The sequence below is a fragment of the Alosa sapidissima genome, chromosome 22 (genome assembly GCF_018492685.1).
Source record: "Alosa sapidissima isolate fAloSap1 chromosome 22, fAloSap1.pri, whole genome shotgun sequence".
In the NCBI taxonomy this organism is placed as follows: Eukaryota; Metazoa; Chordata; class Actinopteri; order Clupeiformes; family Clupeidae; genus Alosa; species Alosa sapidissima.
The window spans coordinates 30,707,357-30,720,537 of NC_055978.1; the positions used below are offsets into that span (position 1 = coordinate 30,707,357).

Genomic DNA, 13,181 nt, shown 5'->3' on the forward strand with positions numbered 1-13,181 from the left:
GACAGATTGTTTAATGGATGTTGATGGATAGTTTAATGGGTGGATGAGTGAATGGTTTGAAGAGGATGAATGGATAGAAAGTTGGATGGAATGTGCCTTATATCCTTGTAGAATGGAGAGACACAGAGAGAGTTGGCCTAGTTAAGCAGAAAGCAGTTGATACAGGTGCAATCAGTTTAACTGGCCCTTTGATGGGTCCTAATAGTGAGCAGCTGGAAGTTGATACAGGTGCAAATCAAGTTAATTAGTCCATTGTGATGTCATAGTGCTAATGCAAAGTCTATGGGGAAAAATAAGCTTGTTTTTTTATTAATATCTCAAAAAGTATAAAGTTTACAAAAGTGAAAAATACATTCCCCACGTGTCCTTTTCAACACCTACGTTTGAACGAAGTTTCTACGTTAAACGGTTAAAACTGAATTAGACACAGAAATTTGGTGGGAGGAAGAAGAACCAAATGTAACAGTAGCAAATGTAACAATGGGTACCAAAATGTAACAGTAGCCTATATGGTTGATTTGTGTGGGATGAAAATAAAATGAATGAATGATGAGCACTCTAAAACTGACATAAATAACACAAATTATTAATGTCATAAAACAAATAATTCAGAATATTCATTTGATGTCTAAATCAGGCTATTTATTTTATTCATTTATTTTTAAGAAAGCATTCATTAGACAGACCCACTTCATCCTACAATAGGTGCGCAGGGGCAAGGTTGTGGGTCACTGATCACGACTAAGGGACTAAGGTGTGTTGTTTCTTCCGGTGGGCCTTCAGCTGGTAGGACTGTTGGAAGCGTGCGAGGCACACAACACACTCGTAAGGCTTCTCGCCGGTGTGTACGCGCGTATGTCTCTTGACGGCGTAGGCGGTCCTGAAGCGCTTCGAGCAGGACGGGCAGGTGTACGGCCGTGCGTTCGTGTGGTAGCGCATGTGCACAGTCAGCTGCCCCGACTGCGCGAAGCTCTTGTCGCACACCGCGCATCGGAAGGGCTTGTGACCAGTGTGGTACCGCTTGTGCTTCTGCAGCTCGCCTTGTGAGACGAACCCCTTACCGCAGTCGTCGCACAGGAAGGGTCTCTCGCCCGAGTGGGTCAGCTCGTGTCGGGTCAGGCCCTCCCTTTTGAAGAAGGTCTTGTCGCACTGTGAGCAGCGGAAGTCTTTCCCACGCGTGTGCATTCTCACATGACTATCCAGGCTGCGCTGGTGGTAGAAGACCTTGCCGCAGTGTGGACACAGGAAGCGCCTCTCGTCAAAGTGGGTCGTCATGATGTGCTGCCCCAGCGCGTCCTTGGACAGGAAGCTTTTGCCGCAGTCGTCGCAGTGGAAGGGCTGCTCGTTGGAGTGGCAGTGCTCGTGCTGGTGGCTCAGCAGCGCCCCCTTGTAGACGAAGGACTTGCCGCAGCTGCAGTGGTAGGAGCGCTCGGCGTGGTGCACTTGGCTGCTGTGGTAGTTGAGGCTGGCATTGCAGCGGAAGCTGGCAGGGCATTCGGGGCACTTGTAGGGCCTCTTCTGGCGGTGCACTCGCAGATGGCACTTCAGACTGGCAGGGTTACTGAAGACCCGGTCACACTTGGCGCACTGATTCGTTAGGGCGTGCTGCGCACGGCGATGCTGGTGAAGAGCGGATGACGAACTGAAGAGCTCGTCACACTCGGCGCAGTAGTTCTTGGGCTCGTGCTGCGTACGGCGGTGCTCGTTGCGGACCGCTATCGAAGGGAAGACCTCGGGGCAGCGGCCGCACTCGTAGAGGCGCGGAGCACCGTGCGTGTAGCGATGGCGCGCTAACGCCTGGCTGTGCGCGAAGCTCTTGTCACACTGCTGGCAGGTGAACTGTCGCTCCCCCGAGTGCGTGCGCTGGTGCGCCTTTAGGGCCGTTCCTGAGGGGGGCGCTGTCTGAGTCTGATCAGTGTGAACCAGCTCCTGGTGCTGCCTCACTAGCTCCTCCTGCTGGTGGGAGAATGGGCACTGCGGACGCGACCACGTCTGGGCAGCCTCATCTGCAAGCACACAACACAGAGATTAAACCACTGACTGTACACACAACACAGAGATTAAACCACTGACTGTACACACAACACAGAGATTAAGCCACTGACTGTACACACAACACAGAGATTAAGCCACTGACTGTACACAACAACTACTAGACGCCAGCAGGGGAGTTAAAGGGGTATTCCACCATTTCCACCTCCCCTTGAGTTAAACAATTGACGTTCATCCAGTCGTTCTCTGAGTCTGGCGATACCACACAGCTCCAGCCTAGCATAAATCATTGAATCGGCATAGACTCAAGGGCAGTTGGAAAATGAGTAATTCCCCAAATCGTGGAGTATCCCTTTAAAGGGGCTTTAAGTGATGCTAGGCAACGTTGCGTTGTTGTAAGTTGCTAGGCAACGTTTTTGTTTGGGCTGAGTGATGTGGGAAAAATATTTAATTACAATTTTTCTGACAGATTGCGATTGTGAAATGAATGGGGGCGACACTTAGTCACTCTCTCAGTGTACAGTGTAATAGGGCTGTGCAATTAATGAACTAATTATGATTTCCAATGATTATGAAAACATAATCAAAATAATGATTATTTTTCTACATTCAGTTTCATAACAATGCTCTTCATTTGTCTTGAGTTGTTCTGTGCACTGTTTTGCATGTATGTGTTTGTAAAAAGTTTTTGAAGTGAATGAATTCCAAAATCAGTTAAATCATGTTTAATAATCGGGATCTCAATATTGAACAAAATATTTGTGAATGATTTTTGCTATGATCGAGCAGCCCTACAGTGTAAGCAAAGACAGGACGTGACAAAACAATGTTGCAGGCTAGATATTACTTAGAATCGCTTACAGTGCCTTTAACAAAAGCATTCAGACACAAAAACACAAAAACATTTCAGATCTACCGCCATGCTTTGATGGCTTCATTCATAGATTATATTTCAGTCAAAAGGATCAAAAAGTACCTGAACTGTTTTCCCCACCAGATACTCGAATGGGGCCGACGGCTGAACTGTAATAACAAAGATTCGCCAGTAGTGAGACAGAGCAAGACACACAAACAGGACACACACACACACAACATTTGAAGAGTTTGGTTCCAAAACGCTATATCCACCATTTTAATGAATTTTCATAAATATTTTTTTTTCTTTTTACATTTTGTTGATATTGCCTGAATCAGTAAATGGAGCAGGACCTAAATACTTGTCAGACATGCTTCAGCAGTAACTAACTTTAGTAGTTAGAACTAAACATGGTGAAGCAGCTTTTAGCTGCTATGCGGCTCAGCTGTGGAACCAACTTTCGGATGAACCTGTAGCCAGTTTTAAATCTAGACTTAAGACCAAACTGTTCTCAGATGCTTTCTGCTAACTGTGCCAAGTTACAAATTCTGAATCTGCCTTGATAATTATTCTACCTTGTCTTTTATTACTTTTTTTTACTACTTTTGCCTTTGTTTTTGCTTACTAATTATTCTTTATTTTTAAATGATTTTACCTTGTGTTTTATGTTTTCTTTTTATTATGATCTTTACCTTTTAACTATTCTTTGACTATATTGCCCTTCTATGCTTTTATTTGTTATTATTGTTTGGTTTTGTTTATGTAAAGCACATTGAATGACCTCTGTGTATGAAATGCGCTATATAAATAAACTTGACTTGACTTGACTTGACTTGACTTGACTGAAATACACAATTAAATAGACGTTTTAATGTTGTTAAAAAACGGAGATACAGTGTTTTGGAACCAAACTCTTCATTACGACATTTGTGACTGTAGAATGATTTGTAGCTGTAAAACTGATCCGTACTCGTACAATAGATTTGGAACTGTAGGATGATTTGTAGCTGTAAAACTGACCCGTACTTGTACAATAGATTTGCAACTGTAAGATGATTTGTAGCTGTAAAACTGATCCGTACTCGTACAATAGATTTGCAACTGTAAGATGATTTGTAGCTGTAAAACTGATCCATACAATATATTTGTAAGTGTAGTGCATATTTGTAATATTAACAATTGTACAAATCATTTCTACAGTTACAAATAATTTCTACAGTTTTTTCTACAGAGTCTATTCTAAATCAATGGAGATGCTTGTTTAAATGGCTTTTAGCCAAAATCCAAGAATAGGTAGGCTGGTGGGTGGGTAGGTAGGAGTGGGAGGGTTTGTTGAGTTTGAGTAATGTGTCATGTAGTTTTATGAGTTTGGGTATGTGTTTTAAGTGTTGTGTTATGTTATGCGTGTTTAGTGTTGTATATGTACGTTAAGATCAAGGACCACAATGGAAATAAGTCTATGACTTTTTGTGCTATCCTTGACAGTTTTAATGCATGATTTGTACCGACATGTATTTCAATGGTTTGTCAAATAAACTAAACTAAACTAAATACTGTATGAGACTAAACATAGGAGTCTCATGTATCCCCTTACTTAACTACATGCTTGTGGTAAGTGTGTTCTGTGTTGTCAGTTATGCTACGATCTGAGATGCGTTCCGAACGACATGTCAATGTATTCTCATTCTGTGTTAAAGGGTGTCTCTTGACATTTCATGACATGTATGAAATCACGCGCACCTTGATTGTTAATATCACGGGCGGCGCCATGTTTGTTTTAACTGTTTTTGTATGAATGAATAAATGACACGCCATTGCATTGTCAACGTGAGACACTCTCTTCACTTCATTTATTGCAATTTCTACAATACCACATTTGCCAGAGTATAGACTAACCTACTACGCTTAGCTTAGCTCCCCCCGCTTAGCTCTCATTAGGCTATACAGTAGTATACCATATTAGCCAGAGTATAGACTAGTCTACTACGCTTAGCTTATCTCCCTGCTTAGCTCTGCCTAATAATGAATTGCGCTGAAAGCAGGCAGGCAGACACGCAGCTATTTACACTTGTGTGCATGGCGGGGTTTAAAACATTACTGCCAAAGTCGAAGTAGCCTGTATAACATCCAAAGACATTCATTGTGCTTCTCAAGAGTTAATAACAGAGTTGATAACATTAGTGTGAGCCGTTTGTGAGGGGAGACCAAAAATGAATAGGCGGTCAATAGTAAAACGACTTGTTGACTAATTTTCATGGTCGATTACGTCGACTAAGTCGACTAATCGTGGCAGAACTACAGTGTACTTTTGTGGTCTCGGTAGAAAAAGCCTTTAACACTTTTTCACCATCTCAAAACGAACTAGCCATGTGTTTCAGTACCTCTCACCTGGAGTTGACGTTCTTTGACTCCAAACTGCGGCCATGTTTTAACTCCTGTGACCTCCTCCAGCCGACCGGGACAGCGGAGTCAGGAGCAGTCCCACCAGTCGCCCGCTCTGCGTCCACACAGGAAGTGGCGGTGGAACCCTGCCCGTGTGTTTCCTGTTGGAGTTCTGCCTCCCCTGACTGACCCTGGCTCATCCTGTCCCTCTCGGACACCCAGCCACTGCTCTCCTCCTCCTCCTCTCCTCCACTGCTCTCCTCCTCCTCCTCCTCTCCTCCACTGCTCTCGGTCATCTCCACGTCCACCTCCTCTACACCTGCCTGCTGCCTCTCCCCTGCCCTGTGTCCTCCTCCTCCTCCTCCTCCCGGTTCCTTCTCTCCTCCTCCTCCTCCTCCCGGCTCCTCCCCTGCTTCTCCGTCAGCTAAACTCGTCCCCAGCTCCATTCCTGTGCACGTGGTCTTGGTAACGATCTCCAGGACAATCTCCTCAAATGTCACAGGGTTGCTCAGGGGTGGATAGAGATGCTGTGTAGGGGAAGTGTTACCCATGGTGCTACCCATCTGCCCCCCTGTGGTGCTGTCCATCTGCCCCCCTGTGGTGCTACCCATCTGCCCCCCTGTGGTGGTGTCCATCTGCCCCCCTGTGGTGCTGTCCATCTGCCCCCTGGTGGCAGTCCTGTGTGGTCCGGTGTGGAGCAGGGAGACGATGACTCCCCCCAGCACTGTGGGGGCGCCTGGGAATGGAGGCAGAGAAACACACACACACACACACGCACGCACGCACGCACACGCACACGCACACGCACACACAAACACACACACAACGCCTCGTCAAACTTCCTTTTAAACACAACGGTTAAATCACTGAGCTAACAAAGCTTTGTCCAGAATGACCATGCATATTATGTAAAGGATACCATTTACATTTAGGATAATGGACAAGGGGTATCCTGCTATATGGAATTACTGGAAGAGGCGGAGGACACATAACTAGGACACATGGTGATGTCTGCCCCCTAACTAGGACACATAACTAGGACACATGGTGATGTCTGCCCCCTAACTAGGACACATGGTGATGTATACTCCCTAACTAGGACACATGGTGATGTATACTCCCTAACTAGGACACATGGTGATGTCTGCCCCCTAACTAGGACACATAGTGATGTCTGCCCCCTAACTAGGACACATAGTGATGTCTGCCCCCTAACTAGGACACATAACTAGGACACATGGTGATGTCTGCCCCCTAACTAGGACACATGGTGATGTCTGCCCCCTAACTAGGACACATAACTAGGACACATAGTACACCTAGACACTAAAGCACCTACTAGGAGGATCCAGGCGAGCGAGGACCTCAGTGCACTGGGTTAAAGCCTTCAGATTCTCAGGGTGGGCGATGCACTCAGTGCAGTCAGCAGCCAACGCAGCAGAACCGTCAAGCCACGACACAACCTACAAGAGATTTAACACAGTCAGCCACGTCACAACCTACAAGAGATTTAATACAGTCAGCTACGACACAACCTACAAGAGATTTAATAGTCAGCCACGACACAGTCCACAAGAGATTTAAAGGTTTAGGTATTTTTGGCAACTGTAGAGGTCCCTCTAGAGTAGAGAGAGACAGAGAGACAGAGACAGAGAGACAGAGACAGAGACAGAGAGACAGAGACAGAGACAGAGACAGAGACAGAGACAGAGAGAGAGAGAGAGAGAGAGACTTATTCTGCTGTTGTAAATAGCAAACTTCTTGTGACTTATCCCACAATGAAAACTCTTTTGTTGTGAAGATGAAGGATTAACAACAGGCAAAACTATAGCCAAAAAGCTATATCTACTGACAATGTAATGTTTCATGATTTTCACGAGATTTGACAGGCCGCCGCTCTTGAGGTTGCATGGCTGGTTTTCTTGTTTTTCGTTACTTTTATGCTGCATAGCTTTCTAGGTTAGCCTGGATACCAGGCTTCGTAGAGAGGCTTCGTAGAGAGTCTGGCCTAGACCAATTGTCAAACGTTTATTTCCTGGTTGGTGGACGCTTGTCAGAATTTTAAAATCATTGGAGTTCAATCACTAACGTTTGGTAATGACGTATGTTAACCACGGGGGACACAACGATAACAATAGGCTTCCAACTTAAACGTAATCGCTCTCAGGAACGCCCTCTGTTCGCTGGTTGGTTCGTAGACAAGTTGCCGAAGTAAACAAAGTGAACGAGAGCTATTCCAGACGGAGTACTGTAGGGAAATGTAAATGAGCGGAAGTACGTAGACAGGCGGAGTCAGGCTAATGCTAGGTGAACGATTTGCCTATTACAAGTTTGTTTACCATCAAATTGGCTTCGTAAAGGTGAAATTCCTTTTACCTTTAGCACAGTCAGCCATGTCACAGTCTACAACAGATTTAAGACAGTCAGCTATGTCACAGTCTAGAAGAGATTTATCTAGGGCTGCTGATTTCTTGAATCAATTCAATTCTGATATACAAGGTCTCAATTTGATTCGATATACATTTGATTAAATTCAATATTGATTCCACCAGGGTTGTTTCGGTAGCCTACTGGTTTAATACACAGGGGCGTTAATATGGCTTTGTTTTTTTAACTTGCATAAAACACTGTCCTGCGGTTTATACACAATGCGGCTAATACACAGGACATTACTGTATGTATAGTGCTTCGCATGATCAAATGTGTCCTACCATGTCACAATTCAAAATGGCCTTGTATCTGGTCTTGACTGGTTTAAATGTGGATGTATCTGGTCTGTGCTGGTTTAAATGTGGATGCATTTCGGCTAATCCTAAGGAGACATGTAAATGATCACTATGTATCTGGTCTAATTCTAAGGAGACATGTAAATGATCATCACTATGTATCTGGTCTAATCCTAAGGAGACATGTAAATGATCACTATGTATCTGGTCTAATTCTAAGGAGACATGTAAATGATCATCACTATGTATCTGGTCTAATCCTAAGGAGACATGTAAATGATCATCACTATGTATCTGGGCTTGACTGACCTGCAGCAGATCGGGGACTGGCAGCAGCGTCTCCAGTCTCCTGAGGAAGTCCCACATGAGAACCTGCAGCACCTCATCATAACGGGAGCCACACACATCCGGAAACACGTCCTACACACACACACACACACACACACACACACATACACAAAAGACAGAAATACACCTTTACAGCAGAGGTCAGCAGAGTAATCACTCCCAATATCAGCAGAGTAATCACTCCCAATAATATCAGCAGAGTAATCACTCCCAATAATTTCTGCAGCCCCATATAATCCAAAGCCTCACTTAGTACTCACTTGAACATATTTAGAGGGTATTTAGTTACACACAAGGTTTACCATTGTTTGAATGTTGAGATGTGAGCTGCACTGACCCCACAACCTCTGAGACCTTATTATAGTGTTGGGATGTTGACCCCACGACCTCTGAGACCTAATATTGTTTGGGATGTTGACCCCACGACCTCTGAGACCTTATAGTGTTTGGGATGTTGACCCCACGACCTCTGAGTTGGTGAGGTCATGCGGTTAGGGCTTTTCTTTCATTTTCACATTGTGTTCCAGACTACCAGAACTACATAGTGCATCTCCACGCCAACCACAAATGTGTATGTTTGGTTACACTTTACTTGAAGGTAACTACATAAGAGTGATATGACACCGTCATGAACGTGTCATTATTATAAACAAGTCATTAACATTTATGACATAACAATTCTTGAATTTCCCCTTGGGGATCAATAAAGTATCTATCTATCTATCTATCTATCTATCTATCTATCGCTTCTGTCAAGTGAGTCATAACTGGTTACTTGAGATAGAGAGCTGAGATAGAGAGCAGGCAGAATTCCATGATGGAACTCACCAGGACTCACCTGGAAGAAGCTCCTTCTCTCCTCGGAGTCCTCGAGGAGTGTTTCAACCAGCTTCGTAAAGCCAGTCTCTGAATCACCAAGGCTGCCATCCTGAACAACAGAGAGCCCTTACAGTCAGTCAACCCTCTTCCTCTCTTTAAAAAAATAAACTTAAATTTGTATCATCAACAACAACAACAACAACAACTGGCCTGCCTGTGGACGGGCAGCAGCAGCTGGATGCTGTCCAGGTGGAGCTTCAGCTCGTCAGACGCTACAGCATGATCCTCACGGCACAGTTCTAGAACCACCTACAACAGGGAACACAGGAACACATCATGGAACAAGACATTTTACAGAACCCAACATGGAACAGGAACATTATATAGAACACAGCATAGGGCAGAACATCCTACAGAACACAGCATGGAACAGGAACATCATATAGAACATCGCATGAACAGGACATCCTACAGAACACAGTGTTAAGTAGAACATCTACATGATGTTCCTGTTCCATGCTGTGTTCATGTGAACATAATATACAGGTGGGTCTCAAAAAATTAGAATGTTCATTTTCCCCCCCTAATTTATTTCAAAAAGAAAGATTTATTTCACGCCTGGTAATAACAGACAACATGCACAGAAACAGGACACAGCACACCTGGTAATCACAGACAACATGCACAGAAACAGGACACAGCACACCTGGTAATCACAGACAACACGCACACAGCAGGCCTGGTAATCACAGACAACATGCACAGGCACAGGACAGACCGCAGGCCTGGTAATCACAGACAACATGCACAGCCTCAAGCAGAGTACAGGAACATGACACACAGCAGGCCTGGTAATCACAGACAACATGCACAGCCTCAAGCAGAGTGCAGGTAGCCAGGTGGTTCTCATCCGCACTAGCTCCTGTTCTAAATCAGAACTCCTACCCTGGCTCGCAGACCCAGAATAAGTTCCACTGCATGCTTCGGACTGAGCAGCTCCGGGACCGCCTCCAACACCAGGGAGACGAAGTCTGCCAGAATCCCATACTGCATCACGTCCCCTCTCCGCGTCACCTGCCACACGTAGGCGGCTACCAGACGCAGCGGAGGAACCAGGAGCCGCAGGGAGCCCAGGGTGGGTAGGGGGCACTCTGCGAGGCCGGAGAGGGGCAGTTAATTCAACAGAGAAATAGGGGACTAGTAGCGTGGAATCTAGCCCAGGGTGGGTAGGGGGCACTCTGCGAGGCCAGAGAGGGGCAGTTAATTATTATAGGAGTGAAGCTATACATTACTATAACTCAGTTCCTTTTAGGATTTCAGTGTCACATTTCCTTACATTTTTCCTACACCAGTCACATCATAAAAGGCGCAGTCAGGGATTTAACAGGAAGTCACGTTTGTTTGTTTCTGTTTACATTCATTAGCGCAACATACATTTTATTTTAACCAAGAACCAAACGAAACACACCAGAGAGAGGTAGCTCGCCCCTACCATTAGTATTCCCAGAAAATTCACACATGGTTTCGTTTTTCTTTGGTTACAGTTTTCGGAGCCGGGCAGGTGATCCATCAACCTCACTAAAGACCAAACCTGGCTTATTTCGATAAGTCTAAAGACCAAACCTGGCTTAATTCGATAAGTCTAAAGACCAAACCTGGCTTAATTCGATAAGTCTTGCTAATTTTAGTGAGAGTTACATTCCATTAGGTTGCTTTGCCTGAATCCCAGCTTGGTAACTATGGGGATTTATACCACAGAACTAGTCTGGCGCCAGTGGGCTACATTAAATATGATGCAAGCCAATTAAGATATAATTCGGGTTTGTACAATAAACTTTGCAGGATCTCTACAACAAACAGCTGCTTAAGAAAGCAAACTCCATCTTGTCTGACTGTTATCATCCTCTACATCAACAGCAACCTCTGTTCCTTCTGCGGTCTCTCTTCTAAACGCCAGGAGGAAAAGGTAGTTTACCCATTATTGATTAGGATGTGCATTATGTTATTTATTATGCCATGTGCATTTTTGTAATTTTGTGTGCTCCTACTGCTGTGAAACTAATTGCCCCACTGGGGGGCAAACAAAGGCATTGATTGATGAATGTGACAAAACTTTTATGGCTTGGAAATGGCCACTTTTATGGCCTCTGATGTTTGTGCATGTTGTGTGTGATGTCTGTATGCTACTGAGACCTTGAATTTCCCCTTGGGATCAATAAAGTATCTATCTATCTATCTATCTTAAAATGCTAAGTGCCTGTTTATCAGTATTAAACCAGCCTCTGATATTGTTCTGCCCTGACACATTCCGACAGCTAGAGTTGAATACTGCTCTTTAACGCGAACAACAGCAGCTGTTTGTGGTATTTGGAGGGATTCAAACAGTGGCTAAGATAAAGACACATTTACCAGGCCTTGATGTTATAATGGGGGCAGGCGACGGAGGGTTGGTAGTGGACAGGCCAGGAGACGGAATGTTGGTCGTGGACGAGCTGGGTGGAAGTCGACTGGTCGAGGGCGCACAGGAGGCCGTGCCAAGGGGCACTGCAATGTTGCATGGACCCACCGCGTCAGGCCTGCGTTCCTCCAAACCCCGGCATGTTCCCACAACAGGTATCACCGCGTCAGGCCTGCGTTCCTCTAAACCCTGACACATTCCCACAACAGGTGACACCGCGTCGTGCTGGTCCTCCAGGATCTCATCCATTTCAGCATAGAACTGAAAGCGCACCGGTCCCTTCCCTGTGGCGGCAATACTGTCCTTCACCTTTTTATAACCCTCGACTAATGTGGTCCACTTCCTGGACACCTTCTCTGGGAGGAAAAGCTGCTGGAAATGGCTGCTCAGCTTGGACGCCATTTCTTCCCAGAGTGCTTTCTTGCTCTTCTTGCCTTTTTTGAGGCGGCCGCTCAGCTCTGTGAGGGACCTTGGACGCCCCTCCCCATCTGCCTCAATGTGTTGGCGCACGAGGGCGATGAGGTAGAGAGTCTGTTGCTTTGTGAACGCCTCATTTGCTGGTAAGGGAGCTGCTGATGCTGCTGCTGATTCGTTGGTGGTAGATTCGTGGTAAATATCTGAGACAATAAAGAAACGTGTTAGCATGCACAATATTCTCAGTAGTTTTGCAGGTGTAATGATTGTGCAATCGTAACTATGCCTATTGATGCCTTACCTGTATTACTAACCACACACACACACACACAGTTGTCTAGCCTTTGTTTTTAGCAACACAGCAACATTGCACATAACACATACTTACACAGAACACAGGGCGCAGCCATCTTTGATTTTCAAGTCGTCAGAACTCTCCGCAGAACGAGACCATGACTTCAGGGTAATTTTGTGGCGCGGCAGTTTGCTCTTCCTAGCCGTTTGGACAAATGGATCACACGATTTAACAAGACTTCTCTGTCCTGACTTCTGCCCTCACACATTCCGACAGCTAATGAATTGAATACTGCTCTTTAACGCGAGCAACGGCAGCCGTTTCTGATTTTTGGAGGGATTTCAAGCCATTAGCTTACCCAGAGAATGTCTAATAAGACGGGCTCTGGCTTACCGTTATAATGGGCCAGAATTAGCTAACTTGCCTTCATAAAACGGTGCAATTCTACCCATGTTGTCCGCTGCTGGGAACCGAAGTTCCGTTGCACCGTAACGTCAAATTTAAGATCAAACCAAATATGCTACACTTGTCTAACTAAAGTTCTGTTTCCAACTTGATCTGAATTTGTAAACACGGCGAAACTATATCCGGGTGAAAGGTGATAAAACCGGGTGAGGGAGGAAGTGTTTCAAAATAAGTGTCTTGGTCATAGCAGAGCACATTCTCTGGTCTTGGTTGGTTTATTATTCGCCTATGGTTACTTTATGCGAGATAAAAATGAAAAAGGGATGAGGGTGAACACTAAAACTGAAATAAATAGGTCTGTCACATAAATGATTGATGCGACAACAAAACCCTCAGTTTCTTATTCCTCCCCCTCATTCAAAATATTAATTTGATGTCTGAATCAGGCTTTTTTTGTTTCGTTTTGTGCGGCGGATGGGCGACGGA

The 13,181-nt window shown here is 45.1% G+C and overlaps 1 protein-coding gene across 2 annotated transcripts; it reads right to left on the bottom strand.

The window, feature by feature from the left end:
* Positions 1-620: 620 nt before the first annotated feature.
* On the bottom strand, positions 621-12,918 carry LOC121697024 (zinc finger protein 530-like). 2 transcript variants are annotated; one of them, XM_042078284.1, is made up of 10 exons: positions 12,384-12,917; positions 11,533-12,198; positions 10,069-10,274; positions 9,334-9,432; positions 9,143-9,232; positions 8,266-8,376; positions 6,570-6,693; positions 5,237-5,966; positions 2,969-3,015; positions 621-2,006 (listed from the first exon to the last, which is right to left on the bottom strand). In XM_042078284.1, the coding sequence occupies exons 1-10, from the start codon at positions 12,403-12,405 to the stop codon at positions 742-744; spliced, it is 3,360 nt and encodes a 1,119-aa protein (XP_041934218.1). In that variant the 5' UTR covers positions 12,406-12,917; the 3' UTR covers positions 621-741. The 2 variants fall into 2 exon arrangements, with proteins under 2 accessions (XP_041934218.1, XP_041934219.1); XM_042078285.1 differs by lacking the exon at positions 11,533-12,198 and having other exon boundaries at positions 12,739-12,918.
* Between the last annotated feature and the right edge of the window lie 263 nt (positions 12,919-13,181).